Raw genomic sequence first — 25,323 nt, 5'->3', positions numbered from 1 at the left:
TTGCAGTCTCTCCACCAGCGAACTTCATGCCACATGTGGCCAATAGCTCCTAGATGCTCTTTATGCATAAGCAATACACACACTAACTCCCCACCTCACCAAAGATCACAACGTTCATGGTCTAGAAGGACCCCAACAGTCACCAAGTCTAATTATTTTACAGCTGAGAAAGCAGACCCAGAGAAGGAAAGTGGCTTGCTCAAGGTCACACAAGATGCTGGAGCAAACGTCCTGACCCTGGGCTGACTCCTTTTCTTTTCACTTCTGGGTCTCTCCCATTTTGTCAGTGTCCATCCTCAGCATCTAACCAGACCTATGTATCCATTTGCAGGAAATTTGCCCCTCGATGTTCTGTGTGCAAGGAGCCTATCATGCCGGCCCCAGGCCAGGAGGAGACTGTCCGGATTGTGGCTCTGGATCGTGATTTCCATGTTCATTGCTACCGCTGTGAGGTCTGTGGTCAGCGCCCCCACCCCCTGTCAGTGCATGACAGGCACTGAAAGGCCTAACAGAGCCAGGTTTTCTCAAACACAGCAATTAATCAATCTGGGAATGCCCCCTGGTGCCTGTGTTCACAGAACTTGGGTTTTAGATCTTAGGCCTTCATTTAATGCTAGTGACACTGGAGAAGTCACTTTACCACTCAGTCTCAATTCCCCCACCTGTGAAAAGGACTCAGATTCTTATGAACCTCCCCAAATTTGGCTGAGGGACCAAAATGCAAAACTGTATATTAAAGGACATTGTAAATCACGAAGTGCTACATTAGGGACAAATGGTATTCTTGTTACTATTCTTATTATCGTTACACTGAGTCTTACACCTCTCAGAGGGGTGGGAACTTGATGCTCCAAGTCATGGAGATTGGTTGAGTTAACAGCACCGACTGAGCACATAAGATGGGCGGTCAGGCGGCTGCTAAGGGCTCCAGGGAGGTATGCACAGGCGCTCTGTGAACACACACAAGTGGCCTCTAATCCAGGCTGGAAGTGACAAGGAAGGCTTCTTGCCCAAGGGACATGTAGTCATTTCTACAGCAAAAGGCAGAAGTCCTTCCCATAATCCGTATCAAAAGGGCACTACGTTCAAAAAGTGATTTTAAAATGTTTTCTTATTCTGCTTCTAGTTACCCAGAGAACCCCCTTTGAAGCCATTTTCTTGTTTTCTACTAGCTCTCCCGAGGACAGGACTTATCAGCTCCCTCTTCTCTCTGGGAAGAAGAGTATAAACTGCCTTACCACCACACCCTCACACATTGGTTCATCTAGGCCCCCTGGGTGATCTTCCCAGGGCACCGGGGACGGGGCCGCCCCTGGCTCTCTGGGACTCCCTTCATTCCACGCATTGCTCTAGCTGAAACCCACCACCTGGTTGATGTGGGGTCCTTTGTTTTCCCCTAGAGCCCAAGTGGCCTCTCTCTCTGGGTCCTTAACATGAGAAAAGATAATAAACTACCAGCTTTTACACCAGATTTTATGACTACAGAGGAACAACCACCTCCAGCCTTAAAACTGACCTGAATCATAAGTGTGAAAGAGCTAATAGATGCCTTCGAGGTCATTTTACAGATGGAGAAACTGAGGCTTAAAGAAGAAAAGCTTCCCAACATTGCTCACACACTTGCTATGCATACCGATAGGCTTTGACTTTTAATGGTTTTGTGTTTTGTGCCCAGAGTTGCATGAAAGGTGCCTTTTCTCCTTCCAGATGAAATGAGAGCAGTACAAATTAGGTTTGCTTTAAAGTCCTGTGAAGTTTTTTTGTTTACGAAACCATGCTATAGCATGGGAGGAGCACTGAATTAGAAGGGGACAGACCGTCATTCTAGTCGTACCTCAGACACTGCAGGACACTGGAGAAATCACTTCCCCCTCTGCTCCTCACCTCCCCATCTCTATAAACCAGGCCCTCCTGTGCTGGACGCCCCGGGTGGCCCCTTTGGGTTCTTAGAGTCAAGGCGTTGATGGTGCCAACACTGGTTGACTCCAGGCTCTTCATGGTGCCCAGGTGACCGTAGAGCTCAGCTCATTCAATGCTTACGGCCATGGCATTTTTGAAATTTCCCTCTTTCTTTACCACAATGAGAAGAGTTCATTTAATGCCATCATGCAGTGTCTGGAATGCCTCTAGAGTGGCAGAATATCTGCTTGCTCGTTTTGGCAAACAAAGCCAGCTCCGGGGAGTCTGGGTTCCTGCTGCTGTTGGTGGGTGTGGTGTTGTAGGCCCTAACCTTTCTGGCCGTGCCCTTCACTGTTAGTCAAATGCAGGCATGAGCCCCAGCGACCTCCTTACTGTCTTAGTCGACAGCAGAAGCAGGGCATGCGGCGGTGGTGGGCTTTTAGACGAGTTTCTGCTGAAGTGAGCAAGGGCCACACACCGCCAGATGAAGTCCTGTATTTTTCTTTTCCAAAGAAACTTCCATTTCCTCCAAAGGTAAGGGCCAGTATTTGGCGGTTACATGACACTTTCCAAAAATGGAGCTGCGGAGGTGCTTTTGACAGTAGTACGTTCCTTTGATCCTTTCCAGCTCTGTAGCTGCCTGCATTTGTTTCAAAGTACATTCACATCCAGTTTCCTCTTTGATCCTCCCAACAGCTTGGTGAGGTAGGACATGCAGGAACTCTTTTCAGTGACACAGGGGCAGAGCTAAGGGGTGCCCTGGGAGGGGCCGTCTCCCCATCCAACACATTCCTCTGCACCACACTGTCTCCTCCAGAACACAAACCAGTACTCCCAACACACTTTAGGGTTTTGTTTTCCCACTACACTTGGAGCCAGGTTGCAGAGCCTAGGGCTGGCCCTTCTGCTTGGAAGGAGGCACTCTACAGCCCTGCTTCTGCCCCGAAACGGCCAAGGAATTCTGTCCCTGCGCCTGTGTTTTCCTTTTGAGAGATCCTTAGACTCGTAATAAAGGGTAAAGATGACTGAGCGGTTAGGGATCTCCTCTTGTTTTGTTGTCTCTTGTTCTTGCTGTTTTTGTTGCTTGGGTGAGAGAACAAAACTACTACTTGGGGCCCCAGAGCCTTGGGTTCTTCTCCTATGAAGTAACCTGAGGGGGATCATTTTACCCTGTAGTAAGGGGCCACGTTATGGAGGCCTCAAACAGAAAGCTAAGGAATGCAGTCCTCACATCCGTAGTTTCCAGTTTCACTGACATCCTTTCTGTTTCTCCAGGATTGTGGTGGTCTCCTGTCTGAAGGAGATAACCAAGGCTGCTACCCTCTGGACGGACACATCCTCTGCAAGACCTGCAACTCTGCCCGCATCAGGGTGCTCACCGCCAAGGCCAGCACCGACCTTTAAATTCAGTCGCCTGCTTAGCTGGTTAGTGGGTGGTGCTGAGAAGAGGAAACACAAGAAAAAGATAAGAAAAGAAATGGGAAAATGCAGGAAAGGCAGTCAAGCCGTGGGATGGTCTCTGTTCTTCATCTAATATTAACCTTTCTTTAGAAGCACATAGATGATGAGATTTTTTTTTTTTTTTAAGTTTTCACCAAATACACATTTCACATTTAATCATGTAGGACCTTGATGGGCCTTTGTTCCCAAGGACTTCCACATTTTTGCACGGATTATACTCCATCCCATTCACTTCTGCATTCCTGTAACTTTTAATCCCTATGTTTGTCTCACTTTTCATCTGGTTGAATGGCTTTTTTTAGTGTGGTATTTGCTGTCACACAGTTTTTCCTGGGTGAGTCGGCCAACTCACAGGTGCTTTTAGGCTTGAAGGGTCTATTCTATCAGTTCCACGTGGCCTGTGATCAGAAAGGATAGCCATTCTTTTTCTGTGTATTGAAAAGTACATCTTTCTGTTGCTCTAAACCGGTCATGCCCCTTGGGGGTAAAAAAAAAGTGTACCATGTATACGTTAGGCTACAAAGAATTTAAGCTATAAATTACATAGGTTAAAACAAGCCCAAATTTAATTTGCAACCAAATTTGATTGGAAATTCAAAATCTCTAGTGACCAGTGGTCAGGGCTCATTTGAAAATAGTAATTGGTGAGAGAGATCCAAAGTTTGCTTTTTTTTTTCCTGAAGGAATTACAGGTGGGATATGCTGGGAAAAAAGCATTTTGGGGGTATTTTGAAAAGCCTATTATTATCCCACAATATCATCTTAAGATTTCCCTTTTCCATGCCACCTAGACATCATAATTCAGACAAACTTTGTTTTCTCTGGAACATAGCATTTCCAATACTGTCCCACTTTTCATCTCAGAAATATTGCCCTGGTTGTATTTTGTTTTGTTTTGTTTTGTTTTTTTTAATAATATCCAAACACAACTACCAAAGTTGAGTTTTCTCCAGAGCAGACAGTTGTAAAGAACTATTCCTAGTCTTCCTTTTTTTTTTTTTTTTTTTTTGCCCCCCAGGCCCGAGTCCTTTTTGCCTGACAACTGCAAATCAGAGCACAGAAAATAAAACTGTAGAGTTTTGTTTAATTTACTTTAAAAAGACAGGAAAGCTTGAAAAAATTGTGAAACCACAGTTTCATCACTCCCATAATCCCTCCGCAACTCAAATTGCATATCACGGGAGATGTTTTCTTATCATCGATGTGACATTTATACCACACTTTCAAAGACAATCGCTGAAAAAAAAATTGCCTTTCTGAGCTAAAAATATGGAGAGTCTCTGCCTGGAATCTTTATTCAAACTCTTACTGGGCATTGAAATGCTTGCTTGCCAACTATAGAACCATTCTATTGGGTTCTAACTTGTTTCTTTTAAAGAGACGCCCCTCTTCGTCACGGCAGGTTGCCATTTTGTAAACTAATCAAGTATTTTGGATTGAGATTTCTTAAACATTTCTTCAAATCTTCCACAAGTATATACTTTTAAATTATGAAGTATTTTAAGTATACACAAAATATAAATAATAATATAATGAATCCCTGTATACATAACACCCAGTTTAAGAAATCAAATATAACAAATATAGTTACATTCCCTTGCATACCCTTCCCTGGGTCCACAAATACCTTTTTCATGATCATAAAGATGTAACGTCGATTTTTAGTCTTTTATTTTAATTTTTAATTTTAGCACTCAGAAATGAAAAATTATTTGTGCGTGTTTTGAATTACGCCCCATGCCTCAGGAATTCCAATTACATTTATTTTACTTTAGTAGGAATGATTGTAAAAATGGTTCAGTTTTCTTTTTTTTATTTCAGTAAGAAATTCTTAAGCCTATGGTCATTAGCTCATCTAAGTTAATTTGTGGCTCTTTTGCCTTGGTCACCCAAAGTGACCGCCGAAGTTGCAACTTTTCAAAGTTTTCTTGGAAAACTTTGTCTTTCCTTACTTTGCTACTCTTACCATTGGTCCTATATTTTTCTTAATGTGAAATACAATGGGATTCATTTTGGGCAGCATGTGAATTTTAGGATACAATAGTGACTGTATCTCTGAATTTCTGTCCTCCACATTCAAGATCAGACATGCTGATGACCTCAAAGAGCACTGACTATTAGACATTTGGAGAGAGAATGTAATTTGCTTGAATGGCTTCAGCAATTTGTTTTCTATGAAGTACTTGGAGGAAATTGTGTTTAGGCCAAAAGCCCAATTTATTGAGAGATGGATTTTATCTCTTGAAGTACAGTCATATTATTATGAATTTTGCCAAAAGAGGAAAATGTATGAAATATTTATACTATAAAAATGCAATAACATTCTACTTGTTTGTTACATTTAAGTCCTTGTGTAACTAAAATGTTTACAAGCCAAAACATTTTAAAGAGAGAGAGAGTTATAAGAAAATGCTGTCACAGACCCATCAGTGTGGCTTTGCCAGAATACTGCTTGCTTTCAATCTTTATAGTACATTTTTATCACATAACCTCAGAGTATCTTTACCAAAGAGTTTTAAAGTAAATCTCTTTTTAATATAGACCTATTATACTTTTATAATAATGAATGTGCACACACACATATGCAGAAATATTTAGATTTAGATTTCTTTTCTTTCACAAGGTATAATAAGGAAAGGATCCTACATATTTTATTCCAGGATTTCTTAAGTATATGATTTATATTGCCTTCTTGTCTTTTCTATTAATCATTTGGTTTAAACAATGCCAAATCACTCTTTACTGTTTTAGTTACATGAAATTTTGCCTATAACAGAGACAGAAAGATCATATAACCTTAACAATTATAATTCTTTTGTCTTTTGGTATATTGCCTTGATATTTAAATTCAAAAATAATAGAAAAATCAGAATTTATAAGAGGAAGTTTGTTAAAAAATTGTCAAGAACACAAATATTTGGTAATTATGTGTTGATGAGAGATGTGGAAAAGGAAAAAAAACCCACTATGTCATGGGCTCTGCACACCATTTCAAAATCCAATTTCTTCACTGTCTGGATCCCAGCTCACACTGACTCAACGTGGAATCTTGTTTGCAAGCAAAATTGCATTTAAAACTCAAAACTAAGTCATGTGTCCCAACATGGGACATCAAGGCTTTGAGATGCTGGACATCTCTGCAGCTCAAAAATGTGGGTTCTTTTTCCTGTCGTTGACATTATTTTTGTAGGGGCAACTTCTCTGATCAAAATTACTTCATTGGCTGTATGCTGACTAACGCAGCCGAGTTATTAACACTATCATTGTTTCCTCACCACGCAAGATTCTGCGAAGGTGCTTATGGTGATGTTTAAAGTATATAAAACTCTAACTACATTTAAACAAGTGTTTTTATTTGGGTTCAGAGGAAGAAAGAGAGCACTTTTACAACGGGACTGTAGTAGAGGGTTTATAGAATATAGACAGGACTCTGAGAACACAACTTCCAACAGTTTTCCTCGTTGGTAAAAATCCTATTAATGTGAACCAGCCAGGAATAACAGTGTTATTTCTATTTGACATAGTTCGGGCTTCTCCTGTCAAATCTGTGTCGGCTGCCCCCTGATCCCTCCATCATCAAGTTTTGAAGGGTGTCAGGGAAATTATGGCAGCTGCTAGGGAGATCAGGAAACACTGATGTGACCTCCCAGCCTCTCACCACTCCTCTTGGCTCAGAAAGGTTTCTTTTTCTCATAGACATTTCTAGAAATATTGCCATGCTACCTTAGTATTTCACATTTGTAGTTTAAACAAGTGATTGTCCATCTGTTGCCTCGAGCTACAGTACATGTGTGTTATGAATGAAATATGACAGCATGTTCCATACTCTGCTTTCGCCATCTGTAGGAAACCAGTAGGCTGAAAAAGATATACCTCTGCAGAATGTGCCTGAAGTCCCTTTCTTGAGATCACTCTCTCGGGGCACTTCCGTGGGAGACAATCGGAGAGCAACATGTATGTGTGCCTTATTTTTAAAGAGTCTCTACGCCACTATGAATACTCCACTGGGGAGTCCATAGTATTAGTAATCACCTCCCAGATTTCCAAAATACACTCATCGAAAAGGAAAACAAAATCCAGAGAAGTGTAAACTCTTTATCTTAATGTGCTCTAATAGTGTTTCTTTTCTCCTTGTCTCTTGGAAGGACCTTGTGAATTCCTGAATTAAAGAAAACACTTTCATGCCAGGAAGTGATGTTTCGGATGTTGTTGGTGATTATGTTTGGTCTTTCTCTGGTTTTAGTCAGATAATGAAGTCAGACTTCCATTTGAGCCTTTACCACCCGTTCAGCATATCCACTTTGAGTAATTGTCATAGCTTTTTGGTTTGTCTGTTGTCTTAATTTAATAGTGGACAGAACAGGTTGAGTTCTGAGTCATTATTATGGTACAACCGTGGGCATTTTAGGTTGTTATTTACATGACAGATACATAGAATGAAACTCTTCTCAAGAGACTGTTGTCTGGACAGCATATTACATATTATTTCAAACCTTTAAAAAATTATCTGATTAAAGCTCCACGGTTTGGTGAGAATTTTTCCTCTTTCCCTCTTCGCCTCTTTTCCTCCCTCCTCTTTTTTCTCTTCCTGCCTTCCTTTCTTACATTCTGTCCTGCTTTTCATCCTACCTAATAATATTATTGTGCTTGGACTTTTCATAAGTAAATTATATCAGTGCATTCTGATCTTTACGGAACTGTGACCATATGAAGGGAAGAAGGCTACCGTCAAATATACATGGCATCCATAAATCCTTCCTTTATAAGGGCATATTTTCCAGATTGTGTTTATTCATAAAGCGAGATGAGATAATAGAGTCTTTCAGTTTTATTTTAATGAGTTTTCATCAGGGATTCAGATCATAGAGTTCTTGGCAAATTCATTTATGACTGCCCTACTTTTCTCAGCTATATGCAAAGTGATCTTTCTAAGACTAGGTTAAGAATTAAAAAAAAAAAAAACATTTTGGCCAAGAAAACAATCATATTTTTAAGTGGTGTGGCATATTATTTTATTCCTAATGAAGCTTGGTAATTTTCCTCATGGCAAGGAAAAACTATTATCCTTCCAGAATTTTTACACATATCAGCATTTTGCCTATGAGCATAATATTAAGTCCTAATAGTTGAATCACAGTATTTTACAGGGGGTAGGTCAGCGCCACAGTTCTTCCTAGAGCACAGTTCACAGGCCTGTGGTATGTTTATAAAAAGCAAAAAAGCAACCTGAGAAGAACAAGTCTGGGTCTCTCAGTAAAGCATTTTGCTAAAATTCGGCTTTGAGATTTTTTTGAACTCTGGCTAATAATTGATAAAAATATGCCCTCTGTGTCCATTTTTTAAAAATCTGTTTGGAAAAAGCTTCTATTTCTAGGGATATATTTTCACCTTTGGTTTCTGCTCTCACTTTGACTTTTTGTAAGTTTTCACAGGATTGACATTGACATTGATTTTCCCTTTTCAGAGGGTCACATGTGAGGAAGGTAAAACATACTTAATACATATTTAATTCAATACATAAGTGAAGTTGCCAAGTCTCAGTGGGTATGTTGTTTTGGGGGGGGGGTTGTCTTTTGTTTGTTTGTTTGTTTGTTTGTTTTTTCAACCTGTCTCCAAGAAGAGTGGGATTCAGGAAAATAAGGAGGGATTTAAGAAACGAGACAGTCTACAATTAAAATGATGGCAGGAGAGTTCTTGTAAAGTGTCACTCCGAGACCTTTCGGAGGGGTTTTAGGCATCAGCAATTGCAGTTGTTTAAGCAAGTAAGCTAGTAAAATATTCATATTTCCAGGTTTATGAGGTATTTAAAAATCACTATGGATATAGTGACTATATTTTTCCCTTGTCAGAAGAAAGTGAAGTGAGAGTAGCTGCTAGGCCCCATGACAGGGTTCGTAGCTACTCCAGGAATTTATAGCGCATGTCCTTTCACCCCCTCCAAGAGAGGGGCATAGCTCATTCTCATTCTCACCGTCAGAAGATGGTGATACACATTCTGACATATTCTTGGGCACACCGCACCGCACCCTAAGCATCTCTGACGGTTAGAAGTTTCTCTTTTCACACATGCAGTGTTTTCTCCCTTTCCAGTACTTACCTGATGATGACAGTAAGTAGGAGTTTAGGTCCGTTGTTCTCTTGGTGAAATCCAATCATCCACTATCTGTAATGTCGTGCCTAAACAGCCAAACTATAACTGATTTTTACTAGTTTTCTCTTTTTTAGTTGCAAACACAGGAAACTAACTTAACTTAGTAACTTTAAAAAAAGGAAATATAAAATGGCTTATTTTCCTTTAAACCTAGGACACCTGTCCCTTTCTCTATTTTACTTTCCTGCCCCTTGTGCAAGAAGATGTAGACACCGTTTTGGTTATCCAACATGCAGGTGGCTTCTTCTGTGGAAAGTGGTATGGAAGATGCATTTTTATTAAATTCATGAACATTTCCCCCCTTGAAATCACACACACAAAAAAAAATACTAAAAGCTTTGGTCTTTATTTCTGATTGTTACTTAATTTATCCACAGTCTCTAACCACGCTAATACATATCTCTATTTCCAGCCTTTGTTATAAACAAAAATTAATACTCTACAAGCGAAAAGTTATATATACTAGAGAGAGGGGAAAACCTACAGCTAATTCCTTTGTAATAATTTAAGATACTTGCATTAATCTTTCCTTACAATATGCCTTTTTAAATTTTTCCAAGCTACTCATCCACTTAGGGACAAGAGAAAACCGAATTTATTCATCTAACTCTGATAGGCATTTAACTCATTGACCCAAACAGCAGTCTTATTAAACAACCCACATAATGGATTCGGTCAACTTGACACTGAATGTAGCTTCTAGTTCACTGCTCAACCCCAGAAGTAGAATGGTTTACCAAGAATGAGACAGGTCTCACTATGTTATCTTGTGTTCTACACTAGTATAGTGTAGAGTTCTAGCTGACCCCAGACATCCATCGGTGGTGTTCCCAAACATAGACTCATGGGCTCTTTAAGGACCTGAATCTCCTCTGTTATTTTGCTAGCAAGTCACCATCCCATATCTTAGACCTGGCCAGTATGTAGTACTGTTCATAGCAGTCCATTCTACTATTAGGGCAGCTCTTTTCTACAAAAGTTCTTCCTCGTGCTGCATATAAATTTGTCTCCAGGGCTTTGCAAAACAAGTCTAACGTCTGAATCTCCCATTTATTGACATTGTGTCAAATCCAATCACCTTTCTGCTTCTCCTTTGAACACTTGGACAAATAGCTCCTAATTTTATTTCACTCTACTCGATGAAACTTAGTAATCACCTTGGGTCAGGCTAGGTGGAAACACTTTCTTTGGGGGTTGAAAGTAAATAGAATTGAAGTCACCCAAAGGAAACTGATAGTCAACATGGAAATTTCCACCAAGGACTCAGACCCAGGAGAGTGGAAGGCAGATGAGGCTAGATCTTCCATGTGTACAAAACAGACCTTTTACATTGTGTTCAGTACTATTTTTGATTTTTGATATTTCGAAGTCATTCTGAAAACGAGAGGCAAGCTAACCTGTATGCCATCTGTGAGAGTCCCACTTCTTGGTTAATGTTCAGAAAGTCTCTGTAACCCTCTCCCTTTGTCTCTGTCTTCTCAGTAATAGCACAGTTTTTGTCCATGTTCCCATGCTGAATATGCAAAAAGAGTTCTGGATACTTTATAGGGGTTCGAGATAAATAAGTACTTGCTGATTGGTTTTGACATTCACTTCCATTTTCCTGTGCTCAAATATTTGTACCTAGAGACGTTGCCCTTTAGACCAAGTGAGCAGCTTCCCTACGTGTTCAGTTAGGAACTGTCCTTAGGAGTTCTGTATTTCTCTTTACTTTTGTCTTTCTAACCTCTTTATCCCTTGCTCATCTTAATTTAATAATTACTGTGAGAACATAAGTAACTTTGATTCAGTCCAGCTGCAATAAGATCAAACAGGTTCAGTGGGTACTCAGGAATATGGCAATAAGAAGGGTACTACTTCCCAGTGGCATCAGTAGGGCTCCATGGAGGAGTGAAATTTGGTAAGAAATGTTGAACTGATTCATTGACTTGATGTGGAAGTTGAAGGAAGAATATTTAAGACACTAGAAACAATAGAAAAGCACAAACTATCTTCAGAAAAGATCCTCTACTTTAAATATTACAGATTCTGGAATTTCCTTAACAGGAGAAAAAAATTCCAAATATTCAGGGTCAATGGGAAGGTAAAAGGCACAGAGGGCTAATTCAACTGCTATTTTCTATCTTGTCTCTTTATAATTGGAAGATAGAAGGAGCTGCCAAAATATAATCCAGCACATACAGTATGAACAAGAAGCTCTATAACACAGATACTCTACTCTTGGAGCAAACACACGTGTCTTTTGAACCCCTGCAAGAGAAGAAGCAAGACATCCTTATTTTCCTATTATGTTAGGTCAACAATTGGAAAGGACCCTGCTATCATCTATTCCACTTGGTGTTAAAAATTCCCTTACTGATTCACTGCTAAGTGATAACCCAGACTCTGTGTAAGCATCACAGAGCTGCATCAACAAGCTCATGACTTCTTGGGTCTTCCATTTCCTCCAGCACACTTTGTTCCAAGCTCCCCCTGACTCTGAAGCAGAACCAGGTTTGGGGATTACGCTCTCCTGAGTGCCACACAAAACTCAGCCTTAGTGCATAATAAAATGTTATTCCTCCCGTCATTTTCCTTCCAAAGATATTTTTTTTCACTTTGGCAACACATTACTTTAAAAAAAATTTTTTTTTATTTTTAGCTAAAGATTAAAAAACTTTTAAACATCCTTAAAAAATAGGATTTTCTGAGGGCCAGGTTTTAGAGTTGGCGACTTTTGTTGTTTTTATTTTCTTACTCAAAAGATAAATTGTTCTGACAGTTGATTACATACATAGCTCTATGCCCTCCCCCAGTGCCCAGCCCATGAACAGTACCCTCCAGTTGCCTGGCCTGCTGATAATGGCCCTAAAATGTTAAAAAATGTCCATGCCTGATCTCCACTTCTAAAAAGGAAGAAGTCAAACGCAAAAGATAGCGGTTCTGTTGAAACTCTTTACTTCTGTCTAGTTCTTTGCCAGAGGAAATCATTCTTGGGGGTGATATCACAGGGTGATAGAATGTTGCAGTCTTAGGTAGAAATGTATACATTCTTTCCGCCGTGCCCCGGGTTACCGTGGACCGTCATCCTCTAAGACATCCCCAGGTTTGAATTAGAGGGCCCTCTTGGCAGAACCTGTCACCAGTCTCCTGGGCCGGACCTGGGGGTGGCTGTCTGAGCTCTAAAATAATAATTCCTGAGCGAGCTTACAAACGGCTTTCACACATGAAACAGCCCTGGGAGGAAGGTTATTAATAGCCCTATCCTAGGAGAGGGAGCCGAGGCTGGGAATCGTTCAGTGACTTGCCAGAAGCGATGCAGCTGCTAAGTGGCGGATCTGGGGACACAGCCAGGTCGTGCAAGTCCAGTGCTCTCTGCGGCGGCCACTTGCCGGGCACAGAATACCTCCGAGCACAACGTGCGCTTTGCCCAGACTAACGTGTCCCCCGTGCAAAGGCGTCCAGGGCGATTCTCCTAGCCCGTTACAGACCTCAGGTGGCCAAGCCACGTGTGCACAGCGGAACGTGCGATCGCTTAGCGCCTGCGCACATCCTCCGTGCGGTCTTGTGGGAAACTCCCGGGCGTTCTGTCTGATCAGCCCTGTGCTGATGGCCGTGGGGGAAGGCCACCCCCGAGGACAAACTGTGGCGCTGCAGCACGCTGCCCGCAAATCTCCCCAGAGACAGTTGCTTTCCTTGGCGTGAAGGGGAAAGCTCTGGAATGGTGAGGTGCAGCCTGTCACCCGAGATCATGTCATTTCTAATGCAGTGGAGGGCAGAGGTGACTGGGTCCTTAAGACAGGTCTCTCTCCCGTGGGCTACGATTTATGCCCCCCGGAGACGGAGACTGCTCTGTAGGTAAACAATGCCTAGGATTCTTCCTCTCGGTTCCCAGCTGTTGAGGCCCACGGTGTCTGTCACTGCACCAGGCGTTTCCCAACCACCCCACCCACCCATGACCTTGAAACGTCTGGGAACAGAGGCTGCCGGACTGAACGCGGCTCCACATTTGGTGTTTGCCGTTGGAGAGACAAGGCTGCCCAGGCCGGTATGGTTTTGTGATTCGTGGAAACTTATTCCAGTGAGTTTGGTACTGTGTTGTTCCCAGGATGCTTACTTGGAAGCCTCTGTGTATATTCTAGAAGCTGCCCTACAGGGCAGTCCCACAACTCACCATTCTTTCTCTTGAGCCGCATCTCTCAGGAATGTGCCTTTTGATGCGTGCTCTTGGGCTTTCATTTCCTCCCATTTCTCATTATAGTTGTTTGGCTTCCGGTTAAAATCTGTGAACCGATTGCAAAGATATTCTCTCTTCATCTGAGTTAAATCTCCTGTAGGAAACCTGTAAAATGATCTCATCTAATAAGCTTTTTAGGCTTTTCCCTCCCTAGAGTCTACCATCCATCACGCCGCTCTCACCATCTCTCTGGTTATTCCCTGGGATTCATGAGGGCCAAGTGAAGGCACAGATGGCCACTCACCCCTTTCCATACTTCACACCTGGCACACACAGGACATGCCAGTGGGGCCAGTGCGCTAGTACCCTTGGCAGAAATGGCAACATTCAGAGCCTGGAAAGGTGCCTCGTCTTCCTGTGAGGCTTGAGAAATGCTCTGGCTGAAGCCTTGGAGAGCGGTTCTTGTAGGATGGACGGAGTACCCCCCCACACACACTCAGGAGTGGGTGACTAGAAGAAGAAGAATTTTGAGAACTCTCCAGAATGATATGGGTGAGTACGCCTGGGTAGAGACTCCCCGGGGTGGAGCCTGTGACATCTCGTTAGCGGGAAGAAAAGGACAGTGAGGCAGTGAAGATGGAGAAGCAGCCCTTTAAAAAAAAGAAAGGGCGTCACCAACCCTGATCTCCCTTTACATAATGTAAAGAAAATTATGAATAAAACTTTTTCTTCTTCCATTCTACATGATACAGTTCTCCATATGTAGGGAAAACACAATTGCGTTGTCTTTCAAACACACACCCATGCACGTGCGTGCACACACTCTCACGCATATGCACATACAGACGTCTTCCAAGAAAGCCGATCCTTCAAAAAAGAAACCTTATTTTAAAACACTTGGGTTTTTCAGGCCAGGAAATTAATAATTCCTAGACCTGACCCATTTTTGTGGCTGCCAAAAAGGAAAAGAAAAAGCTCTTGAAATTTTGTATGGATCCATTTATCTCCTAAAATATGCCAAAGCAATTTGAGGTGGGGGTGGAAACGAAAGTATTTCTCTCTCCTGCCTGATTCTCTCTTTACATTTCTATCTGTGGGGAGAAGAGTAAAGCCTCTTCCTGGGCCATTCTTATCAATGCATCGTGTTACCACGTTGGAAGGTGCCTGCTCGCTCCATGCCAAGAGAAATCACACTTCCTCTCCCGACTCCATGTACTCTATCATGAGGGAGTAAATATTAAGTCTGGACGTCTTTCCTCACCAAATTATTTAACGCCATTTCTGAACTGCTTTAGAAAATGTAAAAGGGAGAAGCTAGTTTTTCTTGGATCCATGTCTCCTTTCTTTTCTTTCTTGGGAAACTTAATTATAAAGGGGGGGGTGGAATCCAATACCTTCTCATCTCGTTTTCTCTGTGGGTGACAGCTGATGACCACTTAGGAACCATAAGCCAGAAGTAGGAGAAGAGCATCGCCAGGTTATGATGTATCTGCCAATGTGTTTCATTCCTTCAAACTCAGACTTCAGAGGAAACGGGATTTTTATCAGTTACATGCCAACAATAGAAATGGCCTGATTTTAATTTCAAATAGTAAAAGGCAAGTTGATATTTAGGCAGTGTTTGCATTTTACTAACCCTTCTGCTTCGTTTTTAGTTGCTATGCCAAGCACATCAATGTATCAGGGAGAAATTGCCAGAAAGAGCCAAAGTGCCTCAGACCTCTCTCACTCGGTAGCAAATTGAAACTGGTAGACACCATGCCGGCCTCCTCACTCCACTGAAATGTCAGAATTGAGACGCATCCTTGATGAAAGAGATTTAGGACCCTGGAAACTAAATCTTGTCACCAGTATGTATAGGGAAGTAGTTGCAAAACCACGTTTAAATGACGTTCTTCCTTTTACTCCCCATTTATTCTCTTGGGAAAGCTGATAAGCAAGTGATCCAAGAATTCTTTCCTTAGTAAACAAAGTCAGAATCTATTTCCCCCCTAAAAATCTGGATTCTGTCCTTGTCCTTTTTCAGGAAACCTATCCAAGAGCAAACAGAATTAAAGATGACACTTGATTGTCTGATCCTTTAGCATGAATAAAATTATCGTCTGATTGAATGTGCCTTAAGTGAAAATTTAAACTGAGATGCAGCATTTTCACCGCTGGATGGAGGGTTAACTTCTTCCAGGCTATCTGCGCAGCGAACTACTTTGTTTTTGTTTTGTTTTGTCTTTTAAACTCCACATTTATCATTAGTTTAGCAGATTCGGGGCTCTTTCTCTCCTGGGAATATGTGCAATTATGAGACGCACCAAAAGAAAAAGGAAGGGGAAGAACTTCCTGAGTAGCAAATGTGTGCCATGAAGGAGACGTGACATGGAGATAAGGAGCCCAAGGATAGTAATTTCTCTGAGCTGCACACACGAGCTTTTATTTCGTGGCTCTGTCACAGGCTTTTCTCCTTCTGTGCCGTCACCTTTGAGAAAAACGATTGCACCTTCTCCAAGTCTGCCTTTTTAACAGCTACAGTTGAGTTGGCAAGACTTCCCCAGCTCTGAATATAGCCATTTGCCGACTCCGGCCTCTTTGCGAGACTGACTCAAATCTGTGATCTTCTGTTCAGCATACACATCAGCAAAGTGAGAAGATGAGCACTAAATATAGGCTCTATTAACTTTACTTTTAGATTTACTGCCTTCAAAAAGTGCCTATTCTGAGAAACATAAACGTTATTCCTACATATGTATGTACACACGGTACCCAGAGTCATACTGTGCAGCCTTCAAAAACATACCATCTAAAGGAGTAGGTGCTAAGATAAGGAACGCTTGCCAAATGGAAGAAAGTCACTCATTTCCAATATCCCCTCTCGAGTGGCACCGTGAAACAGGCTGCAAACACATTCCCTGAGCATTCCTTGCTGATACAGCCACTTTATATTTATATCCGACTGGATGGAGGCATACCGCTGAGGCTTCCTGTACTCTGCTTCAGGGGCCTCGATGCTGTATGGAATTGGAATATTCAGTCAGAAGGAAGCATTGTTCGAGAGAATTAATAGAGCCAGGATCTGTATTAGGATATGCGTCAGATGTGTGTTTTATAAACTAAGCATTGGTGGGTTTAGAATGTCAGCACATTTTTTTTTCTCCTTTTATCTCTCAGGCTAACATCAGTGAAAATGAAAGAAAAGTCTTGGCCAGGAGGATTGGAGGCTCAGAGGGCCAAACGTCCTTGCCAGATCCTTAGAGCATCTTTACTTTGACTCCTAAAAATAGTAGCGTATGTTACTGAGTGGCTTTTGTTTCCATAGTTCTGTCATGGGTATTGCAAGCATAGCTGCTGCTGATGGGACAGCCGCACAGCCTGGAAGGAGAGACTGTTCTCCAGGTGTGGCATAGGAGAGGGTCTGGGGAAATAGGACGACGAGGTAGGCCGTGCATGATTTTAGGAAAAGGGTTGAAGGGAGGACGTGCTTCCAAAAAAGATCTTTCTCAATGTGTCGTCTGACTCAACCAGCTGGCAAATTACACTTGCCAAGTCGCTCTCTTTCCTTCTAAGTCATTTGGCTCCATGTGCATTTGAATACGCCTCTCCTTTGGGAAAGAGAGATGCCTCCAGTTAGCCTCTCTCCAAGGAAGCTCTTGACGTCGTCTTGGTCACAAAGTTATCTCCTGCCCCACCCACTTTCACCAAAAGGAAGTAAAGAGGGACGAGCTATAGGAGATGGTTTCCATGGCACTGCAGGCAGCCACCATTCTGCCTTCCATATAAGGAGCCCCCCTACATGCACCAGGGATGAGGCTGGAACAGATTACTGTTGCATAATCTCGAGTGTGGACCACCCTGCTTTAGCTGTCATCGTTTTATGAGACCAGTTGGCTCCTTGGAGAAAGAGTGATACTCTTCACTAAAAATGTCTACTCTTCCTGTTGACGTTCGTTTTCTGTTTTTACCTTATCCAATTTCAACACTAGTCATTTTCTATTTTTTAGAGAATCAGATGTCAGTGCTAGATAAGAGTTGAAGAATCTCTGTGTGGTGTCAGAAGAAGTATTGGGATATGGGGGGTTTTCTCCGTGGAAACAAGATGGACGGGGAGAGACAACAGGGCTCTGCTCCAGGTTTCAACCTGATGACCATGACTATGAGAGTTTTGTGTAAATGTTAAGTGGTACTTACAAGTAGACAGAGAAAGGAGAAGGGGGAGACAGGGAGAGGCCAGGTTTTCTCTCCACTAAGAGCAAGAACGTCCCACTGAGTACAAGGATAGCCCCACCATGATCAGCTGCTAGTCAGAATAACAGTCCCTGCTTTAGGGAAAGCCACACGAACACATACAGGGAATATGCCTTTTTTCACATGTGTGGTACTGACAGAGCCATGATATTCCTAAAATATAGGTTTCTCTTTCTTATTTTATTCTTAGAAAATCACATTTCTCCACCACATCATGAACCATCACTGACTTATCCAAAATAACCCACATGATTCCTTATGAAAATAAGAGAATAAAACCTGTTATAAGCAAGTGATTTGGGTATTTTCTTTGTATTTATGTATAATCCAATTATATTAAAACATTTCTATTTACCTTCTATCTGTTTCTTCTCTCAATTATGTTTTTCCAATGCTCTATAAGAATAAATATGAAAATGATACTCCCTTTTTTCTGTAAAAGAACTGCAACTCCTTTATTATATTTAGAAATCCAATAAACTTCTTATTACATATACTTGTCTTTGTGTGGAATTCTTTTTGAGTTGGATAATCCTGGTTTCCTTTCTTCTGACCCCTTTTACTGTGATTCATTTTTTTATATCATTTGCTTTCCAGATGGTCTTCTGAGAAGGGAATGCCTCTCAGAGCAAATATGATGCCAACAGGAGTATAAAGGCACCCACTCTCCTCCACTAACAGCACAGAAGATCTTAAGGTTGGATGTCTTTTAAAATTACTTGACCACTCTGTGTCTTAACCTTCCAAGTAAAGGATTTCTTGCCTTTAAAGCTGGCTCCAACCCCCAAATGGGTCCCTAGATGTGGGGGTAGGAGGTCTCCACTTAACCACCAACATTGGCTGGCTTTTTCACACTTCTTCATCCATACTGTTTGTACTTCTCGAACATTGAGAATCTGCTCTGTACTAGCACCTTGAAGGATATGGGTATACATTGGACAGTTCCTGCTTTCAAGACTTCTATAGTCTACTAGAGCTGATAGATATAGATACATATGGGGAAAGGAAAGAAAGACTCAGACACTTGAAAGAGTAATTTAGCATTTTGAAAACTTTCACTGTTCATTGTATCATTTTTAACAGCTCTCTGATCTGGAATTATTTTTACCTTCATTTTACAGACAAGAGTGCAAGGCATAGAGTTAATAACCCATCGTGACCATACACTAAAAACTTTTTTTTCATTTTTTTAAAGTAACAGGTCTACAAGAGAACTCAGTACCCCGACACCCAGTGCACTGGCCTGTCCACTACCTTAAGAGTGACTAGAACTAAAGGGTACCTGAAAGTCCTCCATAAAATTCAGAAAAGAGTATCCCTCTCTTTCCCACTTTGGCCTTGGATTTCATCTCTCCAGCATCATGTGTCAGTCTACCAATGCTGAGGGATCTGAGGACACAGATGCGAGAAACGTGCATGCAAGAGGCTACCATTTTTTTTTAAAGATTTACTTATTTATTTATTTATTTAGAGAACATAGGGTGGTGTTGGGGGGGTCGCAGGAGGGGAGGGGCAGAGAGAGAGAGAGACTCCCTCTCAAGCAGACTTCCCACAGAGTGCAGAGCCTGATGCAGGGCTTGATCTCAAGACCCTTGAGAGATCATGACTTGAGCAGAAATCAACAGTTGGATGCTTTACCAACTGAGCCACGCAGGCGCCCCAAGAGGCCACCATTTTTAAAGGTGCCAGACACGAGATGTTTTTGAATAAGCAAATAATAGATAAATCACTGGGATTCAGGGCATTCATAATTTCATTCCAGAAAGCTGTACACAAAAAGGGCATATAACATGTAATCTTGTCTTCCCTTTCCCTGTTTTTCTCCTATTACTCACTTTCTGTTGTTTGACCCTCTTCTGCTCTCTGTATTCTAACACTAGCAACAGGTACATTCGTTTGTCCTATTCACAGACTGTGAGGGCACGAAGGCCCCTTAGAGTGCTTTTACTCTGATCTTGTGAGGGAATACCAAGTCCCAGAAATATGAAGGGATTTACCCAAGGTCACAAAATAATTTAATGTCAAGGCTGGATCTTGAGTCGAGTGCTATTAATACTGATGACTTTAATAATGTGGAAGAAAATGGGACAAGTATTCTTAGTTTCCATTTCTATGAAAAAATAAAGACATTAGAAATAAATAAAAATGGAGCGGGCTCAATGTCCATAGGCCGTAATTCTAAAAGAAAATAAACCAAGATGGAATATCAGTGATGTAACAAGGGATGATGAGCAAAGAAAATGGCAGCCATATACTTTAACCTCCAATAAGTTAGGTGTATCCTAGGAATATGAGGACAGTTGAACATTAGAATATAATTTATAATTATAGTGTTATTTGCCACTTGCATAGAACAAAATAGAAAAGTCTTATGATTGTATCCCAACAGATGCAGAAAAAGGATGTACTAAAATAAAAACACAATTAAAAAAAAAAAAACCCTTACAAACTAGGAATAGAAACTTCCTTAACTGAGTAAAGACTACCTATGCAAAAATTACCCCAAATAGTGAGACATTAGAAGTGATTATTCTGAATCATAAACAAGAGAAAGATATCTACTATCACCACTTCCATTCAATTTTATACTGAGGACTCTAGTCAGTACAGTTATATTAGAAACATGAATGAAATTTATAAAACTGGAATGTAAGAAACCAAACCATCATCAATCATAGATGATACAACGATAGGAAATTGGAAACCCAAAATAGGCAAATAATTGGCATTCAAAAGTTTAACAAGTTTGCTAGCTATAATGTTAATATACAAAAATCGCATTTTATTTCTATGCAACAACCACAAAAAGTTTGATAATGTATTTTGAATAAACCATATAAAATAGTAACAAAAACTGTAAAGTACCCAAGAATATCTTTTTTAAATGTAGAAGACCTTAATGAAGAAAATCATAAAATTTTACTGAAAGACATTAAAGTAGATCTAAAGAAGTGGAAAGATAGACTGTATTCAAAGATAGGGAAATATAAAAATATAAGTTCTCCTTAAATTGATCCATAGATTTAATGGAATTCTAATCTAAATCCCACCAGATTTTTCTATTGACTTTGACAAGCTGATTATAAAATTTACCTGGAAAAGCAAATGCTAAAATACCGAAGACTTTTTTGAAGAACAAGGATAATTTTGTTTACCAGATAAAACCTTACGTAAAGCTGTGGTCATTAAGGCAGTGTACTATTTGTGTGAAAAGACAGATATACAAATGGACCACAGTTGAGAATCCTAAAACAAAACCATCCACTTATGGTTACTTAATATATGACATGGATGATACTGCAAATCACTGTGGAAAGGGTAGATGCTAAGATAATTGGTTTTTCATGTGGAAAAAAAATAACATCCCATGCCTACCTCAGGTAGACAAAACTTGAAGACCTATTAGAAGATCTTTATGACTTTTAGGTTACAAAGGATTTCTTGAACAAAATAAACATTAACATTAAAACTATAAAGAAAAGAACTGATAATTTAGACCCCACTAAAATTAAGAAACGTAGTTAATCAAAAGATTCATAATAGATTCAAGCTGAGAAAAGCTACTTGCCAGACATGAAACAAAGGGTTACTATCCAGAATCTACAAAGAATTCCTAAGAAAAATAAAATTCAATAGAAAAATGGGCACAAGAACAGATATTTCATGGAAGGGGAAACACACATGGCTAACTGACATGTGAAAGAACATTTAAGTTCGTCATTAGAGAAATGCAAATTAAAACCAATGTGAGTTACCATTTTATATCAACCAGATAAGCAAAAATCTAAAAGTCTGATAATGTCAAGTATTGGAGATAATGTGGAGTAATGGTTATTTATATGCAATACTGGTGGGAGTAGAAGTTAAAATCACTTTGGAAAGCAATTTAGTGGGCCCCTGGGTGGCTCAGTTGGTTAAGCATCCGCCTTCGGCTCAGGTCATGATCTCAGGGTCCTGGGATTGAGCCCCGCATCAGGCTCCCTGCTCAGTGGAGAAGTCTGCCGCTCCCTCTCCCTCTGTTCCTGCCCTCCCCCCCACCCCGCCCATACTCTCTCTCTGCCTCTCTCAAATAAATAAATAAAATACTAAAAAAAAAAAAAAAAAGGAAAGCAATTTAGCATTATCTAATAAAGATGAAGATGTGCAAATCCTATGACCAACAAGTCCACTCTTGCCCATGTACCCCAGAGAACAAAGATATAAAGGGCTCTATGGTTTATTAATGGCAAAAGCTGAGGATAACACAGATGTCCATCTGAGGATAATTGATCAGTAAAAAATAGTATATTCCTTCAATGGAACAATGTATAACTGAACATTAATGAATGTACTCTAGGCTGAGTAACTGGATATGGCCAGTGCTCAGAAACATAATATTAGAGGGGAAAAAAACAGTTTTAAAGGGTAAATATATTCGTATCATTTATTGAAAAAATAAAAATGAGCAAAACTAATTATGCTGTCTAAGGACCTCTATATACATATTCTTATATACATACTGGGGAACAAGATAAAAGGAGGAAGATGTGATTGGTGAAAGACATAAGGGAACCTCAGTGGTGTTATTAATACTAGATTTCTTTAGTTGGGTTATGGGTTCATAGGCACTCGTTATGATACATTATAATATGTGCTCTATGTGCATCTTATGGTTCATAATATAATCATTAAAAGAGAAAGGAAGGGAAGAAGTGCTCCCTGGTAACTCCACTTTCTACTCCAGGACAGAGTCAAGTGTTTAAAACATCCTTAGTGACCAGTGCATCTGAGATTAAGGCTACCTTTGGAAAGGGGCTAAGGGAAGTCTCCTCTCAGCACTTCCTATACAAAATCCTAGAATCAACTTCTTTAGTTAATTGTAGATAAGGATGAATGGAAAATGGAAACTAGAGCAAAGCTCTCAGTGTGGGCCATGCAATTACAGGATACTTCTCTTCCCATACCTCCCTGCCCCTGACATCTCCTACAAAATCTTCTTCCATCAAGTCTCCACTACTTTCTTTATTAAAACTGACTAGTCCCTCTTCCAAGTTCCCTTTACAGTGCAAACTAGCATCCCACCCTCCCTCAGTTGTATCCATGTCTGCATACCCAATTATGGGTGGTTGTTTTTTTTTTTTTCTGAGAAGGGAAAAGTCTTACTAATTTAGGTGCTCCCAAAATATCTAGCATAACCTGGCACATCACAGATCCTAACTGAATTATTATCCAGTGGAATTAAACTGGTCTTCTTTCAACTTCACCTTCGATTTATGTCCAAAGCAAAGCATTTCACCTCTTTCTGCCTTGGCTGTTATGCTCAGGAAATAAGTAACACTCACTACTTTCCTATGATGATGTAAAAGTTAACAATGGTAGAGAATTCTGCATGAAGTACCCCAAACAAGATTCCCAAATTCAGGTGAGAGGGCCTCCCTCTCAACTCTCTCATTAAGGGCATGAGTTGGATAAATAGGAAGAAGGAAGAAACAAACACACTACAGTTATGTCAACAAAGTCTGCCATGTCCTTTGAGTCATGCAGAACCCAAGCCTGTTTGGTCCCCCAAACCTCCCTCTCATTTACTCATCTAATGGCTCCCCATTCCTGTCCCATCTCCTGAAAGCCATCTCCCTCGCTTTGTCCACCCTGCCACAGTCCAGGTTTTCATTCCTTTAAGGAAATCATTTCAGAGCCCATGCTTTTCTCCCTGCCTCAGTCTTTCTGAACCTACCACTTCACCCCACCTCTAAACCATCCTCCACTGTGGCCAGCTTATTTCCAAGCCACAAATGGGACCACACTGCTCCCTTGATCCCAATCTTGACGATCTCTTCATTGCCCCAAGATACAACACAAACTCCTTGGCATGACCCTGAAGACTCTAGGTTACCTTTTCAGACTTCTCTACTCCACTCCTCCCCCCAACATTCCCGCCATTAAACCAGGCAACATTTCTAAACTAACCATGCCTTCTCACTTCTCCATGCCTTTGTAGTCCCTTCTTTATGATTAGACTGCCCCTTCCTCTTCCTGTCTGGCACCCACTGAGAAATACAAAAGGACTCCATTCAAAGGCCCTCACTGAGCCCTGACCAACCCTAACAATGAGCGTCTGACCCCTCTTTCTTAGAACATTGACTTTAAAATGCTTACAATTGCAAGTCCCTCCTCTGTCCCTTTTAGGGACACACACACACACACACACACATCTCCTACAGCCCAGGAATATCTCAAGGAACTGAAAGCCACTGCTTTGAAATGTAATCATCAGAAAGGACAGGGCTCTGGTCTGCCAGTCTCTGTGGGAGGACAGAACCCTGGCTTCATGATTGCCAGCCAGCAGACACAGCTGGGCTAATCACAGTCCTACTGACCAACTCTCTTGCTGGCGTTTTGTAATTTTTCACTTCCTTGATTCTAGTTGAACCCCTGTCTACTCCCCTCCTTACTACCCTATGCTCCTTTTAAAATGCCCAACACCCCCTGCACAAATGCAAGGGGAGTTTAACCCTTTCCCCTCCCGTCAATAGTTACAGAATAAAGTGCTTTCTCCACTTGAACTAATGTCTAGCTTTGTTTCCCTTTGACACTACTCATAGTCCAAGGGCCAGCCCCCATGTTACCCACTCCAGGAAATATTCCAGGGTGGTATTTCTCACTCTTCTATATGTAAGCCCGTAGAAATTAGAGCAGACATGTACTAGGATACTTCTTATATTAAACTAAAATTTATTTTTCTTCTAGTCAAACTTCCATCCAGACTAAAACCCTGTAGGTTGGAAGTTGTGTTTTGCTCCTCTATGTATACACTGAGCCGGGTATGTAACAGACCTTGAATAAATGCGTATTAAGTAGACATGAAGGAAGGAAGGAAGGAAGGAGGGAAGGGAGGGAAGGTCTGGTGTGCGGAATGGTAAGGGTTAAGATGTACTCTCTTTCTAGAGTTGTCCCTAAGGGAAATGGAGAGTGAGAGATCTGGCTGCTGAGTAAGAGGAAGGCAATTATACTTTTCCAGGAGGAGAGGAAGATCAACCCGTATAGACTTGTTCTTTCATGCCGCTGAGATTTTCCACTCCATTTTTTTCCCTTCTCAAATCCTTCTAAATTTTTATGTGAAACTTTTTCCCCTCAAGGGCTGTGAGGAACCATTTTGTAGTCTTTACTGTAACACAAGGGCGAGGGAGGACTCGAATCCCTTCAAACACTGGACAAAATCTGCCAACTGAAAGGGCTTCTTCTTGGGCCGTAACCAGATGCAAATGTGTGATGTCAAGCCAACCTAAACTATCCCATTGTTTTCAAGTGTGACTAAGTACTGACTAATATTACTTCCTCTGGCACTTTTTTTTTTTTTTTGACTCAGTAGAATGGAAAAGTTCCAGGCCGTTGTTATACATTGCTGTCTGGACAGAATGACTTCCTGCGCATCATAACCTCTTGA

General features: G+C 41.0%; 1 protein-coding gene across 17 annotated transcripts in view; it reads left to right on the top strand.

Moving 5' to 3' along the window:
- The window catches only part of LPP (LIM domain containing preferred translocation partner in lipoma), a 667,328-nt gene extending 648,934 nt beyond the window's left edge, over positions 1-18,394 (top strand). For all 17 annotated transcript variants that reach the window (XM_073895713.1, XM_073895738.1, XM_073895726.1 and 14 more), the window contains 2 exons: positions 332-452; positions 3,175-18,394. In XM_073895713.1, coding sequence (XP_073751814.1) covers positions 332-452; positions 3,175-3,303 — 250 coding nt within the window. In that variant the 3' untranslated portion in view covers positions 3,304-18,394. The remainder of the gene's footprint in view (positions 1-331; positions 453-3,174) is intronic.
- The last annotated feature ends 6,929 nt before the right edge of the window (positions 18,395-25,323 follow it).

The sequence above is a fragment of the Callorhinus ursinus genome, unplaced genomic scaffold (genome assembly GCF_003265705.2).
Source record: "Callorhinus ursinus isolate GAN/ISIS: 27379988/994484 unplaced genomic scaffold, GSC_fseal_2.0 scaffold1, whole genome shotgun sequence".
Lineage (NCBI taxonomy): Eukaryota > Metazoa > Chordata > Mammalia > Carnivora > Otariidae > Callorhinus > Callorhinus ursinus.
Note: the sequence above shows the minus strand (reverse complement) of the source record. Positions and strands in the feature narration are given on the sequence as shown.